Source organism: Typopeltis vanoorti, chromosome 7 (genome assembly GCF_054136105.1).
Source record: "Typopeltis vanoorti isolate ZY-2024b chromosome 7, IOZ_Tvanoo_1.0, whole genome shotgun sequence".
NCBI classification, from domain to species: Eukaryota; Metazoa; Arthropoda; class Arachnida; order Uropygi; family Thelyphonidae; genus Typopeltis; species Typopeltis vanoorti.
Genome location: NC_143555.1, coordinates 60,672,744 through 60,690,694, shown reverse-complemented (window position 1 = coordinate 60,690,694; position 17,951 = coordinate 60,672,744). Strand labels below are relative to the sequence as shown.

General features: G+C 35.7%; 1 protein-coding gene across 10 annotated transcripts in view; it reads right to left on the bottom strand.

Annotated features, from left to right (window-relative positions):
• Positions 1 to 17,951, bottom strand: part of LOC150104711 (GTP-binding protein 8-like) — a 147,274-nt gene that overhangs the window by 40,674 nt on the left and 88,649 nt on the right. For all 10 annotated transcript variants that reach the window (XR_016548546.1, XM_090395304.1, XM_090395306.1 and 7 more), the window contains exon 6: positions 7,375 to 7,474. Coding sequence is in view for 9 of the 10 variants with exons in the window: in XM_090395304.1 (XP_090251430.1) it covers positions 7,375 to 7,474 (100 nt within the window). In the remaining variant the exon portion in view is untranslated. The remainder of the gene's footprint in view (positions 1 to 7,374; positions 7,475 to 17,951) is intronic.

Genomic DNA, 17,951 nt, shown 5'->3' with positions numbered 1-17,951 from the left:
TTACATCATTACTAACTTTCTATCTACAATTTTCCTCCAAATCAGTCTGTTACTTGTCAAGACTCCAACATTCTCAGATCTTATAATTCTATCGTCTAAGGCACTTTGTACTGTATCAATCAACCTATATCTTGGTCTTCCTCTGGGTCATTTTCTGCCAACCTGCCAGAGAACACTTGTTTTGCTAATCTTTTCTCACCCATTCTGTCTAAGTGACCATACCACCTGAGATTACCTCTGTTAACGCATTCCTGGATGCTGACAATGTCAAGTTCTTTCTTAATATCCTCATTTTTAATATGATATGCCATTGATGCCATCTGTTCACGCCTCTAATCTTTCTCAGGACTCTCATATCTGCAGTCTCTAGTCAAGTGTTTTACTTCTGACCCAGCTCTCAGATCCATAAGTTAAAGTTGGTTTCAATACTGTCTTGTATACAGCTAATTTAGTGTTCCGACTAATCTCTCTCTTATTCCATATGAATTTATTCAATTGACTTCCTACCATACCAGCATTGTTGATTCTGTTGTCTATTTCCATATTTAATTTACTCTCTTCACTAAAATCGTGCCTAAGTAGCTGGAGTGTTTTACTTGTTACACAGGTTCTCCGTTCACAATGCAGTTGACATTTTCAACAATTCTGCCTATTTTCATTGTTTTTCTCTTTTTATTGCTGACTTTCATACCATATCTATTACAACAGTTATTCGATTTAGTCAGGGAATCTTGCAGACTTATAGCAGATTTATTTAGAAGTAAACATCGTCTGCAAAAAGCAAAGAGCTGACATTAACATCTCCAATTGTGATATCATGTTTAATACCACTTTCCTTCATAATGTGATCCATATAGATAACAAATAACAGAGGGGATAACGTACATCCTTGTCTCACACCAGATTTAACATTAAACCATCTTCTTGTACTTCCTTCAATTCTAACTGCTGACTTACAATTCAAATAAAGACTAAGTATTGCTTGATATAATGCCCCATTGACACCATATAACTGTAGCATATTGAATAGCTTCTCTCTTGGCACCTTGTCATATGCCTTTTCCAGATCGACAAAACTTAAATACAGATCTTTGTTATATTCCCATGATTTCTCAACTATTTGTCGTAAAGTGAAGATCTGATCCTGACAGACTCTATTTGGCCTGAATCCAGCTTGTTCTTCACCAAGCTTTTCTTCCACAATTCTTCTCAACCGTTTCTCAAGTATACTTGCATAGATCTTGCCAGGAACACTCAGTAGGGAAATACCTCTGTAATTTTCACATTCAGTTTTATTTCCCTTTTTATGGGTACTATGAGAGCTCTACCCCAATCATCAGGAATTTGTCCCTCTGTCCAGGCCTTCTGAACTATGCAGTGCAACCACTGTAAGACTCTGATACCTCCATACTTCAGCATTTCTGGTCGAATATCATCTACTCCTGCTGCCTTTCCACATTTCAAGCCTTTGATGGCTTTTTCTACTTCAAGTATGGATATGTATTACTGACTATAAGCCTGTTGAATGTTTTTTTACCACTGTGCTATCACTGCATGTTTCATTTAGCAATTTTTCAAAGTAATTACTCCATACTTCAAGGATAACTTTTTCTCCCGTTTCGGTGTCACCTTTATCATCTCTAACTCCTTTCACAACACTCTTTCCTCCATTTCTAAGCTTATTCAACAACCTCCAGAATATTTTGCCACCTTCTTGATATTTATTTTATATGTTCTTGCCAAAGTCCTCCCATGACTTTTGTTTAGCTAGTTTTACACAGTGTTTAGCTTTCTTACATTTGTCTCTGTATTTCTCTAAAAGCACCAGTTGACTTATTTGTTAGGAACTTTTGATATGCTTTCTTCTTTTCCTTCACTGCCTCTTTAACTTCCTGTGTCTGCCATGGAGTTCTGATTTTTCTATCCTTGCAGACAACCTCATCACATGCCTGCCTCCGGTAGAATCAATTAGAGTTTTCTTCAAGGCTTGACACTGAATCTACAAGATTTGGTTCCTGTTCTCAAACTCTTTCATTTTTTCTTCAATAATCTTTGTGTATTTTAGTCTACAGTTCACATCTGAGAGCTGCTCAACTTTTATTCGCTTTAAAACTTTCCTACATGTTTTTCTTTTCAATATGAAATTCAATTTTATCCTGCTCAAGACTAAACAGTGATCACTTCCAATTTCAAATCCTCTGTACACTGTGGTGTACAGAGTGTACCAGGGAGAAAACATCACTATCATCAATAACATAGTCAATGAGACTTTTCTTATTCCTTGCCTCTTCTCTCCATGTCAATTTGTGCACATTTTCATGTTGGGACATGGTGTTAGTAATAACCAGTCCATGTCCTGAGCAGAAAGTTGAAAAACTTCCCCAGAAACCTTTAAGATGCTAAAAATTTGATTTTGAAAAACAAGCAATGAGCAGAACTTAACTGATTTTCCAAGTTCAAAACTCTAGTGATGTTTGCTTAGCTGAACTCATGGAAGGACACTAATGAGCAAAAAGGATAAAAATATGATTCAGACCCAGAATCAATGGGAAAAAAAAAAAAAAATATATATATATATATATATATACAGTCATCTTTCAACTTACGTCTGAGTTCTGTTCCATCCAACAGGACCTAAGTCGAATTGGACGTAAGTCGATGCATTAAACCAACAGGGGTTAGGGACTTAGCAGTAATAAGTATACTGTCATTTTAATTTTTAAACCGTATTATAAAACTGTACTGTGTGTTACTGCAACTATAAAACATTAGAATATTCATCCAAATCTTCCTCCACAATCACAACTTCATTACCTTCCCTGCGTGAATGATCAGGCTGTGGCGCTTCTGGTGTATCCTTTGTTTTTTTTGATGAAAATGTCTAAAGTGCTTTGCTTATTCCTCTTCTTCTTTTCATCATAAATTTGTTCATAGCAAGCAGATGCATCACGTACTTTTGTTTCTATTATTAAGTAGCGTTCGACATTGGGATACATGTCTTCAGCCATTTTGAGAATATCGCTAACTGCAAAGAACATTTCTGCAAGACCCTTCACTATAAACTGTTTAACTATCTCTTTCTGTTTCTCTTTTCCCTCTTCCTTTTCTTGTTTTTTTCTCTTTTTCTGCAACAGTTGTTCCTCCAGTTCGGCCAATTCTTTGTTGGTCAACTCTTCAGGAGAACTTTCTATGAGTTGAATTATGTCGTCATCATTCACTTCGAGATTCAGATTGTTTGCTAGGCCCACTATTACAAACTTCCAAAATCATGCAGAAACCTTTTTAATGTCTTTTTCCATATGCCACTCATACATTGAGGGGTCACTTTGTCCCAAGTCACAGCAATATTTTTAATAGCATGATAAATATTGAATGTTTTCCAGAATTGCATGAGAGTCTGGTCATTTCCTTCAGTAGCAGAAATGGCTTGTGAAAAAGTTCTCCACAGAAAGCCTTAAACACTGCAAGAACTACCTGATCCATCGGTTGGATCAATGAAGTAGTGTTTGGAGGCAGAAACATGACCTTGAACTTGATGAAGATCACTGCTATAAGACATATGACGGATGACCTGGAGTATTATCTAGAATTAATAAAATTTTAAATTACACATTTTCTTTCACGCAATAGCTTTTTTATTTCACTTGCATAACAGTTGATTAAGGCATCCTCAAACAATTTTTGAGTCATCCACGACTTCTTATTGCGCTGATAATGAACTGGGAATATGCTTCCTAATGTTTTTGAAGATTTGTGGATTCTCACTGTGCCATATCACAAATGGTTTCAGTTTATATCCAGCCATTACCCGTAAACTGTAATATGGGCATTAAGAGCTTTGAAACTAGGTATAGATTTTAGCTTTCTGTGGATGAATGTCCACTCGGGCATTTTTTTCCGAAACAAGGATGTCTCATCCATATTAAATATGGATGAGAATAATTTTCCTCGGTAATAATTTTATCCAATTTTTTCACAAATTCCTTGGCAGCCATCTCAGCACTTGCAGATTCCTGTTATGCAGCTTAAATCGCTGCTTAAATCTCATGAACTAACCGGAAGAAGCGTTGAATTCGTAGTCATAATCGGGTTCTGCTTTCTCCTTCAACAGATGTTGAAGAGACTTAGTGCCTTAGCGGTTATGGTCACAGTGCTAAGGGGTATGCACTTTTGGTTCAGGTCCACTATCCATGATGCAAGTAGCTTTTCCATATTACCCATAGGACCTTGTCGTTGCTTCATCAGTATCGTCGACTTAATGGAAGCAGATCCTTTCACAACGTCTACAATTTCATCCTTATTTTTCAAAATGGTCATCCGTGTAGAATGAGACCATCCAAAGTCATGTGCAATCACAATGACAAGCTTAGCAGCTTCATGTTGCTTTATAACTTGCAACTTCATTTCAGGATCAAGTGCTCACCTCTTTTTCTGTGATTCTTCACTAGGTTTTTTGATTGTGCGTGTAGGGCCATATTGCACAAAATATTGTGAAATATTTAATGATAAATACACAAATAACCCATTTCTCAAACACAAAATCAACAGCAGAACTGTTGAAGACAAGTGCCGATATATATATATCAAAATAAATGCAAGTTCCTTTGATTATGTTAAAACATTCTGATTAACAATTTAAACGAGGGATGAAGTTCAGCAAATGCTGAACTATACTCTGTTCTATGCAGGAATTTCTAACCAGAAACAGCATGATTATCAGTCCCCTCTTTCCTCAGATCTGGAACTCTACAGTTTTTCTCTTTTCTCAAAACTAAAATTAGTACAAAAGAAGAAAACCAGGCTATACATTTGATGTTCAAAACCTCTGCAATTTTATGAAAAAGGGCATGAAATCTGTTCTCAACTGTATTAAGTCACAAGAGAACTACTGCAAGAAGACATCATGAAATAGTAGGCAAATGCAATTATCATACAAAAAAACTATTTCAAAATTGTCTGACCAAACTTCATATACTATATATGCTGCATATGTAATACTGATGGCTTTGGTAACAGAATGTGTAAGTTTTCAATTTACCAGTGACAAGCTCCAGGTTCATACTGCATTGTTGCATGAATGTTCGTAAGTCTTTTAAGCAGTGTAAAAATTTTCACCATTTGCTTGTAAAAATTTTCTACCATACTCAAAGGAAGCCTAAAGTGGTATAAAAATGTGTGAATTCTCCAGAGCAAGATTTCTTGATCTGACCTAACCCTTGGCCCACTCACCGCACTAATCTACTGTATTATCCAACTTTCAATGGATGAAATTACCATAAAACAAAAATAATAAAGAAAATGAATCATATTAACATTTACAGTCAAAGATCAAATGAATAACATTTTCACTTCAGATTTCACTATCATGAATGCCTTTGAATCTTTCTAACTTATATTATGTAGTTGATTAACGCATGTAGAGAATAAAATAATTTATTATCTCCTATATATTTCTTGCTTGTTGCAACTAGGACAATCAATGAACAGAGAAAAGTTCAGCTGACAAGATTCAAACTAGATACGAATCATGCAGCATGCATTTTACTTACTCATGTCTCAAAAAAATTATGAGTAGTTAATTGTGATTACTTCCCGAAACTTTGAGACAAGTCTGCAATCAGAGTGGTGTCATTAAGTTTCAAGGAAAAGACAATCAAATTTAAACTGATTTGAGTGCAGAATCTTGGTTTGATTCTAAAGAACTCTTTGTCCAGCGTTAGTAGCATGGAAAGGAAAATCAGACTTATCATATTCCAGATATTTGATGAAGTCCTGGTCTTGAATTCTGATCTCAGAAGAATAGCATGTCTGTCCAAAATAACAAAGCTGACATGAACAAGATACTTGATAAACACCACGTAAAGAAAGGTATTAATTAATCCTTGGTGGATGGTAGAAAAGAAGCAGTTTCCAAAATAGTTTGAAGGTGATACATTAATTATATTTGCACAGCACTCATATTATTAATATGTTCTGATGTTTCTTTAAAATATGGAAACTTTTTACATCTGATTGTTTTTTTTCTAGATGACAGTTTGGTTATATGCATTAGTAGTCATGGTGATTTTTATTTTATTTAAGTCTTCCATCAAAAAGGAATCAGCAGAACAGATGGAATAAGCTAGTAAAAGTTCTAATAATATGTGTTTTCTGCAATGGATGATGATGGGAGGATGGATAGATGTATCTTCCAATAAACAAAGGTTTTGACAAATCAAAAATTGAATACTGCTTTTAGAAATGCTGACTATTAAAGTATTTAGAAAAGGAATTCTCTTGTGAGATACATACTGAATAGTGAACTTGAAATGGAAGTACATGGAGTTTATTTTATCCATGCAAATTGTAGCAATTCTATCTCTGAGTGTGCCCAAACTATGAATATGTCATCTACAAAGCAAAGCCAAATAGAAGATAAAGAAAAATGGTACTGAAGAATTGACTACCAGGTGTTCCTTATATAAAATAGTCAGCTAAAGCTGGTGTTGATGAGACTGCCCATGGCTGTTCCATCAATTGGCTTGTATAATTTATTTTGCCAGGTGAAACAGCCTGCATTGATGGTGAGCAGGGAGAATATATCAAAGAAATCTTTGTTTTAGTGTCCAGCAAACACAGATCTTTAATTTTATCTTTGCAATCAAACACATGGGTTCTCTGAGATCAGAATCCAAGAATATCATGACTGCATTAATTTCCTGGTTGAAATCAAACCAGTATTCTGTACTCGAATCAATTTAAATTTGAAATTTGATTGTATGTTCCTTAAAATTCGTGAAAGTTTATGACACAATCTGAACCTTAACCATTCTGATTGCATGCTATCTAAGCTTTAGGAAGTAATCAGGTTTAAATGTTTATTATTAAACAAAAAAAATAAATAAATAAATAAAATAATAATCTAGGAGTTATGCAACTATGTATTTGAATTACAAAACTAACCATTTGTTTTTCTTGAACTCTGGTAGTGAATACTCCTGATTATTCAGCTATGACTGAGAAACAGTAAACACAACATGACTCATGTCTATTTTGAATGTTGTCAACCAATCTTTTCTTCTCTCTCATGTTTTTGTAACAAGGAAGAAATATATAGGAGATAATAAATTCTATTGTTCTCTACATGTGTTAACCATTATTGACCACATAATATGCGCACCGCAAGACGTTCCTTTGAAATGACTAGTAATCTTATATGAACAGGATTGTCATAAAATAATTAAGGGCAGGGGTCATGATATTTTTAATAATCACTTTAAATTATAAATTCTGATGCTTGAAAATATCAAGTATCATACACTATGCAGGTTAAACAAAGGAATATCAATTGATTCAAGAGCTAAAATCACTCATTTTAAATAGTAGGAAACTTACTCCATAGGGAATTCTGAACTCCTCCAACATCCTAAAAGTAGCCTTATCTGAACCTAAAATGCCCACCTTTCCATCAATTAAAACGAATGTTCTTAAAAGGCTGAAATAATAAGTACACAGAGTTAAAACCAAGTATTGCTATAGCAATTAGAAAATATAACATGAGTGTCAACTTTAAGTTTAGCTGTGTGTATATATGAACAAAATATAAATGAATATAATCAATCCCAATGTGGCACAGTTATTTCTAAAAGTCTTCTAAGCGATAAATGATATTTTCACTGTTATAGATATCATTTCTCTGCTTAATGGAAGCTTGAAGTGGATTTTAAAAAATGCTGGATCAATTGACTAATTTAGTTCTTTTATAGTAAATGGGTTGAAATTCCACAATAAAAAATAAGGGCCAATCTCATATTTCATACCTTAAAATTTTAACAATTGGATGGAGAGATTACTCACTTTTCACAATGCACACCTTCTCCCTCTCCAGGAGGAAGCTTTTACTCATCCTGATCTGTTGGCAATTTCTGTTTGGATAAATTAGGTCTGTACCAGCATGAATTCTCTTTAGTCATTAAAATTAGAGCTCCTGAGAAGGGAGAATGGAGGCTGACTGCAAACCAAGATACTGTATCCTGGAAAATAAGAAGTATCATAAAGTGACAGAGGAGATGACTCAATATATGGATGCGATGGAATATACCTAACGGAGAAGACAAAAAAAGGAGAAGGGCAAGAAACATGGGTGTAGGCCTCAAATCGTTGAATGCCATAGGATGGTGGTTAAAGGATGCAAAAGTATCTGTTGAACCTAAAAGAATACTACAATGCTTGTATACTAATGGCAAAAGCATCAGGAGTGATTACTAAAATTAAAAACTGCAAGACTTTATGACCATCCTGTACATCACCACCATTTATATGCATTCTAAACTAGACCTATTACTTCTCAACTGGCAGCCTGAACTACTACTGAGAACAAATAACCAAACTACACTTGAAATGATGAGGCCTGTAAAAAAGAGTAGAGTACGTCCATTAATCAGATCAGACATTCCATGTCAGAGAATGGTAAATCTAGAATCACACTTTGTGATCTATAGTTGTTGGAAGTTTTCCCACTTGGTTATACTATAAATTAAAGATACCAAGAAATTATATACAGGTAACCCTCGTATAATGCAGATGTTAGGTTCCACAGAAATGCCGCGTTATATAAATCGCGTTATGTGAGACGCAGATCGCATAGAAAAAGTAGGGTTAGATTCCGAAATCGTTTTTTTTTTTTTAAGATTATATAAACAATGACATATCCAACAAAACTATATTTTTATTTAATTCAGGTAATTCATGTAAGTTAAGAAAACATATAAACTATGAAACAAATACATAGTATAAACTCATAAAAAATTATAAATTGTACGTAAACTTCATTGCATATAATACATAAATGTTTTAGGCAAAATAAAATAAAGTGTATATTTTAATCATCATCACTCTCTTCAAAATTAACATTTCGCAGATGTTCTTTATTTACGAGTGGCTGGACGTCGTCATCACTTGAAATCTCTTGGACATCATTAGTATAATTCTCATTGCATACTTCCGTTGGTTTAGTTAACAAGAAGTCAGTAATAAGATCTTGCTTACCACTATGATGCAATTTTTTATGAAGTTCGTGATATGAAGCTAAACAAATATCCAACTGTCTCGTGAATTTTCCTGAGTGCTGCAATGAGAGATCATTATCCATAAAATAACTTTCTTGCCAAGTCCAATCCTTCTGCTAATTTCTGTAAAGTGAATTCTTTAACGGATTCATCAGAATCTTCAGCAGAACTTTCCCCACCATTTGGTTTGACATCATCTATTAATTGTACCAGTTCCTCCTCATTTAAATCTATTTTCCCCATCAACTGATTCACTAATTTCATCTTCAACCATATCACAAAAGCGCTCTAAGTGGCCATTAGTATAAAAATATTTTTTACAGTACATAAAAAAAAGCATTACATATTGTATGTAACTCACCAAAAAATATACTGTTCAGTTTGAGATTAACACATTTATGATTTTTAATGTGCTTTCCTGGCAGAAAACGAAGACAACTTTCAACAGTAAACACGTTATACAGTAAGCAATCGACGTACATGCATGCGAAAGGGTATTTCCTCTAATATAAATTCACTACATATAACTACATGCGTGATACGGCAGACACAAATTTAACAAAGATAAAATTGGATTTTTAAGTTGCGCAGTAAAAAAAAAAAAAAAAAGATAAAGGGTTAGTATAATTTATAGACCATGTTTTTATCAAAACTGCGTTGTATAAGTACCACGTTATATGAGGGTTACTACAATTTCTAGACTGCGTTATATTGAAACCGCATTGTGTAAGTACCGCGTTATACGAGGGTTATCTGTACTTGGTTTAATCCTTTATCCAAGTGTAAGCAAACAAGTTTGTGCCTGAACTATTTTCAGGACTGGAGCAACTCCTATATAGAAGCTTATGACTTCGCATCACTTGCCTTAGTATCCCATAATGCAAAGCATATATCCTTACGGATATGTATAATGCTATGCATTGTGGGAAGGGTCACTGCCCAGACTGTTTTCGACCTTTATTGAGGTCTCTTTAGTGGGAGCCAGACCCAGAGGTAATATCAAAGTGGAAGTAATGTAGAAGTCATATTTTCATATACGAGTTGCCAAAAGGCAACAAAAGGCATTATCAAGTGATGTAAAGTCATTAGTTTCTATATATGAGTTGTCCCAGTCCTGAAAATAGTTTAGGTGCAAACTTGTTTCTTACACTTGGATAAAGGACTAAACCAAGTATATAATTTCCTGTTATCTTTAATTTAAGTGTAACCAAGTGGAAAAACTTCCAACAACTATCTCTAATCCAGCGTAATTTAATAATAAGGCATGACGCATCTTGAAAATACTACTCAACTAATAAATGACCACCAGTGTGGATTTCACCAATGTGTTTGATAGGAGATCTGCTCACATGTCACATGCCTCTGGATAAGCACCAGAGAAAAGTTTGGTGAATCCCAAGTGGTCACACCAGATATTTCCAAGGCTTTTAACTGGGTCTGACACAGGGGTCGATTGAGCATGCATACATCATTTGGTCTGCCCTGTGATTTCTGCAAAGGGATTGCCAGTTTTCTCACTGGACATACGTGTGTGATGGGTGATGGTTCCCTATCTTCTAACTATGCAACTAATGCTGGAGTCCCACAAGGTTCTGTCCTCTCACCCACCCTATTTCTTCTATACTTTGATGACCTACTCCAGTTCACCACCAATCCAATACCGATGACAGTACACCACATTCCTATTTCTAACTTGACAAACCTTGCACTAAACAAACCACACACAGAGCAACAACCACTGCAAGCCTAAATTCTGATCTCCAAACCATTCTTCGATGAGGCTGGGATAACCTTGTCAATTTCAATGCCTACAAAACACAGTTCTACCTTATTTCCCACAAAAAAGAACCATATTATCCCAGCCTTACCTTTAAAAACAGCAAAATCTCTAGGCAAGATGATCTCTCTCTCCCTCCCTCCCCCCTCCTTGGAACTACCTTGACATTAAGACTCTTTTGGCATAAACACATTACAACTATTGCCTCCTCAGCATCTAAAAAATTAGGATTCCTCTTTCACTTAAGGAATTACTTTATTCCAAACAGCTATTAATCCTGTACAAATCACAAATCTGCCCATCTATCGAGAACTGCTCACACATCTGGGGAGATTCTCCTAAGAGCTCCCTAAAAATACTCAACACAATACAGAAGGGAGTAGTCGGACTAATTCATTACTTACCAACTCACTTCCACCACTCTCTCACACAGACATCTAGTATCTACTGCATGCATCTTCTATAAATATTTCCATAGTAAATGTTCATCATAAAAATCATCAATAATTCCCCCCAACTCTCTACCAAATCCATTGAAACACATCCAGCTACCACCCAACATCCCATTCACAGTCAAACTCCATACTCATAGAACATGCTTCTCTTCCTCCTCCCTCATTCCTACTACTGCTGTATTTTAGAAGCGCCTTCTCTCCCGTGTGTTTTGCAAGGAATGTAATGCACAGGCCTTCAAATCTAATATGTACAAGTTCCTTGTTTTCTAATTCTCTTCTCAAAACCATGAATACCAGATAATTCTCATCACCCTCCCAACAGCTAAGACCTAGCTCTTCTTCTTCCAAATATACCATGGATACCAAATACTCCTCTTGGTAACTTCGACCAAAACCTTGTCAATGTTTCCTTTTTTATCTAGCTGTTATGAGATACAGTGATCCTCTGGCACTACAATGGATCAAAATGGGATGATCTCCATGATTTCTACTCCTCCTTTTCATGGCATGGTTACCAGTTCCATTCTCCTGATCAAGACACTTATTCTGAAGGAATACTGAAATAATATTTACTGGAATGATGGCCTTCATTCCCAAAATCTGTGACCACTATCTAAACCTCAAGTTCTCCAATATGTGTGGCAAAGCAACTTAAGATAAAAGATCAGCATATTGTAAGTGGCTCAGCTTACATATACTGCAGCCTGAAACATCTGTAAAAAGACATCAATATCAAAGTAACAAATCCTTTGAAAGGACTAAACAGAAAACTTGCCTCCTGCTCGAACAGCAGTCTCTCTTGGTGCAGTGTTCAAGCTACTGAGTGCAACTTCTGACATTCCACTTACATCTCTTGCAAATACATCTCCTCCAACATCAGTATATACAACCAAGACAAACTGTTGGCTTTGACTGAGTGATTAGTGTATCTGCTCTCCAACTAATAGGCTGCAGGTTTGAATCCCATAGTGGGCATAGATGTTTGTGATTGTCTTCAGATGGGTAATGTCTTTAGATGCAGGGCACTGGTCTCACAGTGAACAATGAAATCCGTTGTTCAGTGTGAGAACAAGTGCCCTGCATCTCTAGAACGGTGTTTCTAGACCAGGTTAAAAATGAATGAAAATTTTTTAAAAAAATTATAAAATATTAACAATCCAAAACAAAAAAAAAAAAATCCTTAGCACACCCATGATAATAATGTACTATAGGTTAACACAAAACCTTTCATAGGTAAGAGCTACATAAAGAAAAAGGGAAAAAATCACCTCCTACTATACCTAGAACAGCTCCCTATATGCTTCCACTGATCTTTCACGAGAAAGACAGAAGAATCCTTAATAGTATGATATCAACAAGCCACCTCCTGATTCAGAAGGTACTCCTTGAGCTGTACTCTCAAAATGTGTGCATAATGGAATTAACACTATTATTCCATTGTCAAATCCTTCAAAAACAAAAGTCATCAGCAGGCAACTTTTTCACTACCTGAAAACCCATCAATTAATTATCACAATATGGTTTCTTTCACTAATTCCACAGCTTTCCTCATCAGCATTAGCCAATCTTTGGATGCAAGCTATGGAAATGCCTGATGATAGTCAAGTGACTGTTCTTGATATTTCCAGTGCACTTGATTAGTTTGGCATAAAAAAGCCTACTAACCATGCTATTACCCTTTGCAACTTTCCCCATGCTCTTCCTCCTTTGCATCAAATACTATCCCTAGTTTTGGTGATAACAGCAAATCCCCTCCATTCCTCTTCTTCGAAGGAAGATTTTTTCACTTGGCTATGCTACCAATTATATATTTGGTTTAATATTTGCCTTAGTATCCCACATAATGCAAAGCACATATCCTTATGGGTATGTATAATACTATGCATTATGGAAAGGGTCACTACTCAGACCAGTTTCGACCTTTATTGTGGTCTCGTCAGTGGGAGCCAGACCCAGAGGTGGTGATACTAAGGTGGAAGTAATGCAGAAGTCATACCACCATATACCAGTTGCCAAAAGGTGTCAACACCTTATTATTAAAATTCTCTGGATTAAAGATAGTTGATGGAAGATTTTTTCACTTGGCTATGCTACCAATTATATATTTGGTTTAATCTTTTATCCAAGTGTAAGCAAACCAAAGTTTGCACCTGAAGTATTTTCAGGACTGGGGCAACTTGTGGTAAAGGTGGTATAAGTTCTGATCACTTGCATTAGTATTCTATAATGCAAAGCACATATCCTTATAGGTATGTATCTTGTTCCTCTTCTTCAATTTACAAACCTGTAGTGCTCAAAATGATTTATGCCTCAATATCTTTCATAAACAATGGAGGGGAAAGGTGGAAGCATAGTACTACTTGCCATTTATGAGGCTGAGTCTCTCCCAAATCTTGGCAAGGACAGTCAGTCATTCTGATTTAAGTTTGGGCTATGTAGAAGTGCTTCAGCATTCTCTTTAAATGGCCACTCAAACATAAACTGCCACTAACGTAAAAGACAGGTATTGGACTAGAGGATACTGTTGGTCAGCGTCCACTCCATGCTTAGCACGGCCAGATTTTTCAGGTTTATTGCTGTTGCTGACATAAGATTGGTGTTCTTGTGGTCAATTTTTGACTGAACATCCTGTTTGTCCAAAGTACAAGTGAAGGCACTCACACTGTACTTAAAAAAAACACCAGGGAGGGAGAGGAAAGCTGTTCATCTTTTGTAGATGATAACCAGGAGGATATTTTGTTGAAATGGAAATGTGGATACTGTATTTTTTCAAGTTCTTTTGCCTGTGATGTATGGGAGAGGGACTCACTGTACATGATAAGGCTTCTTAGGGTTAAGCTTGTAAGTATTCAAAATGTGCTCTGTTCTCAGGAACAACCTTCATGACACCCACTTATTCTGTTATGTATTGTGATATTTAATTTGCAATTGTGTCCAAATAGCTGAAATATTTTACTTCTATAGGTTTCCCATTCATGGTGCAGCTGATATTTTCAATGTCTGTGGTATTTTTATTGCTGATTTTCATACCTTTTTTTTTTATGTTGAGCCCATATATGGGAGGTTTGATGATCAACCTATAGTACATCAGTACCGTGTATTTGTTACAGCACTTATTTAATTTAGTTAAGGAATGCCCGTAGACTCATGCTGTATTTATTTAAGTGTAACATCATCTGCATAGATAAAGAGCTGAGATTAACATCACCAATTTCAACAAGGTTTAATGCCACTTTCCTTCATGATGTGATTCATATATGAGGGTGGTCTGAAAAGTTCTTGGCCTAACAATGAAAAAAACGAATTTATAATTTCAAAATGATTTTTATTTTTCAACATGATCTCCCTTAAGACTAATACATTTATTCCAGCAATGCTCCAATGCCATTATCCCATTCCTGTAATGTTTCTCAGTAAGATCTGCAAAATACCCCTCAACAGCAATCACCTCTTGATTCGAAGAAAAACACTGACCAGCGAGGAAGAATTTTAGTTTTGGGAAGAGATAGAAGTCAGAGAGAGCCAAATCTGGGGAACAGAGTGGATGTTCCAGCAATTCATAGTGCAGATCCCTTAATTTTCCCATTGCCAAAACACCTTTGTGGGCAGGTGCATTGTCCTGATGAAAGATGATTTTTTTTTCTTCTGCAAACCGTGCCTTTTCTTACAAATTTTTTCGTCTAGTCTGCTTAAAAGATCGGAATAATATTCCCCAGTTATTGTTTTACCCTTTTCAAAATAATTAATAAACAAAATGTCTTTAGCATCCCAAAACACCGATGTCATGACCTTTCCTGCTGATGGAACCGACTCTGTTTTCTTTGGCACTGAACAACTGGCTTCTGTCCACTGTTTTGACTGCTGTTTGGATTTTGGTGTGTAATGGTGAATCCACATCTCATACATAGTAATAAATCGACACACAAAATCAGTTTTATTCTCGTTAAAATGTTCCAAGCACTGTTTTCACAGATTTTCATGAGAGTGTGTTTTTGATCTGCTGTGAGCAGCGTGGCACCTATCTTGTGCATAGCTTTTTCATATGCAATTCTCCATGCAAAATATATCCTACACGTTCTTTTAAAATGCCTATAGTCATAGCAATTTCACACACTTTGACTCGTCAGTCATCCAATACCATACGTGCACTTGATCAATGATTTCTGGTGTTGTTACACTTTTTAGATGTTCTTCACATGGATCATCTTCAAGGCCACATTTAAACTTGGCAGCCTATTTCTTAATTGTCAAAAATTAAGGAGAAGAGTTGCCCATAAACTATTATGAACTTCGAATTAATTTCTTTTGCCATTAAACCTTGTTTTACAAAGAATTTTATAACCACACGATACTCAATTTTATCCATTTCAAGGGATACAGACAACACTTTTGCTTCAAGCAGCTGTATAAAACGAACTACTTGATAGAATGACTTGCAATTTCACATGGATGCTTCTTGCCGATAGTGTTGAGGCCAAGAACTTTTCAGACCACCCTTGTGGTTATCATCAATGATTTCTGGTGTTGTTACACTTTTTGGACGTCCTTCACGTGGATCATCTTCAAGGCCACATTTGAACTTGGCAGCCCATTTCGTAATTGTCGAAAACGAAGGAGAAGAGTGCCCATAAACTATTATGAACTTCACATGAATTTCTTTTGCCATTCAACAGCTGTATAAAACAAACTACTGAAATGCCTATAGTCTCAGCAATTTCACACACTTTGACTCACACAGTCATCCAATACCATATCGTGCACTTGATCAATGATTTCTGGTGTTGTTACACTTTTTGGATGTCCTTCACGTGGATCATCTTCAAGGCCCCGTTTAAATTTGGCAGCACATTTCTTAATTGTCGAAAATGAAGGAGAAGAGTTGTCCATAAACTATTATGAACTTCGAATGAATTTCTTTTGCCATTAAACCTTGTTTTACAAAGAATTTTATAACCGCACGATACTCAATTTTATCCATTTCAAGGGATACAGACAACATGTTTGCTTCAGGCAGCTGTATAAAACAAACTACTTGCTGATAGTGTTGCCATTTGTGGTTGAGGCCAAGAACTTTTCAGACCACCCTCGTATCTGATAAATAAGATAGGTGTGTAAGAGAATAAGAGTGTAATCAATAAGATAGCAGCATCCTTGTCTCACACCTAATTTTACATCAAACAATTTTTTTATATCTCCCACTGCTGACCATCTTACATACAGGCTATGTATTGCTCAATATAACATTCCATTTATACCACATAACTGGAGCATTTTCAGATTTTTTTTTTTTTTTCTTGGTCCTTTGTCACATGCCTTTTCCAGATCTACAAATCTTAAATATGGGATCTTTGTTATATTCCCATGATTTTTCAACTATTTGTCTTAAAGTGAAAATCTCATTCTGACCACCCTTATTTGGTCTGAACCTAGTATGTTCTTTTGCAACTTTCTCTTCCAAATGTTTATTAGCTTCTTTTCGATTATGCTTACATAAATCTTACCTGATACACACAGTGGAAAATTCCTCAGTAATTCTCACATTGTTTTATTTTCCTTTTTATAGACATGTGGGAAATCACATTTGTTACTTTCTCTTCTTTTTTTGTAGTAAGCTCGATGGCATGTCAAGAGCAAGTGACTTGGCTTCTTAGAAACCTACTTACTGCGCTTATGATAGAGTAATTAAATCTTATCTGCATTTGTGGGATGAGAAACAAAAAATTCCAGAAAGAAAAATTCTGTTACCTATGCATGAGACCACCTAACTCACTTTCAGTTAAAAAGCATGAATAAAGTTCTTCAATGTCCAGGGCAGGATTCGAACTCACCTCTTTCCAACCAAAGTTCATAACAGATACTGACTGAGCTATGTTACAGGGCCTCCTGGATAGGTAATGTGAGAACTTTGAATTTCATTGCCCAGTGTGTGACCATTGCTCTGCTTAATCGCAGCCTGAAGTAGCTTAAACATGTTTCAGGGTCCATCATACCGCTCCTTAAACTTGTTCACTCTATGCATTCTCACCACCATTTCAATCAATGAATTCCATGCTCCTTCCACTCTTCTTTTACTCACTACTTACATTTGCAACATGTCCTTGTTCCTTACTTTCATTATACCATATGAAAACATCACACCACTGTTAACCCATTAAATACTTCTTAAACAACTTAAATGTCTCAATCATAATACCATTCATCTCCTTTCCACCAAATTATGCATAGAACATGTCTTCAAGTCTATTTTCATAACCAACATTCTGCAATTATCATTTTTGTTTACCTGCCACAGCATCCTCTCTATTGTCACTTAATCTCTTTGAAATCCCAGTGACCAGATCTGAGTGCAATAATTAGATGTGGCTTGATGAAGTCTTTATACAGTGGATTTACCACCCCTTATCTCTGCTGGTCACCTCCTGCAGAGATACTGCAGCAATTCTCTGGTCTTCAAAAATCTTTAAGATGTTAATAATATGAATTATCATTCCAAAATCCTTTGCTTCCTCCACTTTTTCCAAGAATGTATATGTGGTCTTCCATCTGTGAATCCCAAATTTCAAATCCCTATATTCAGCTGTATTAAACTAATATCATCATTTCTCTGTCCATCTTTCCAGCTTATTCAAATATTTTTATGAGCCATAGTATTGGCACTATTACTAATAACCT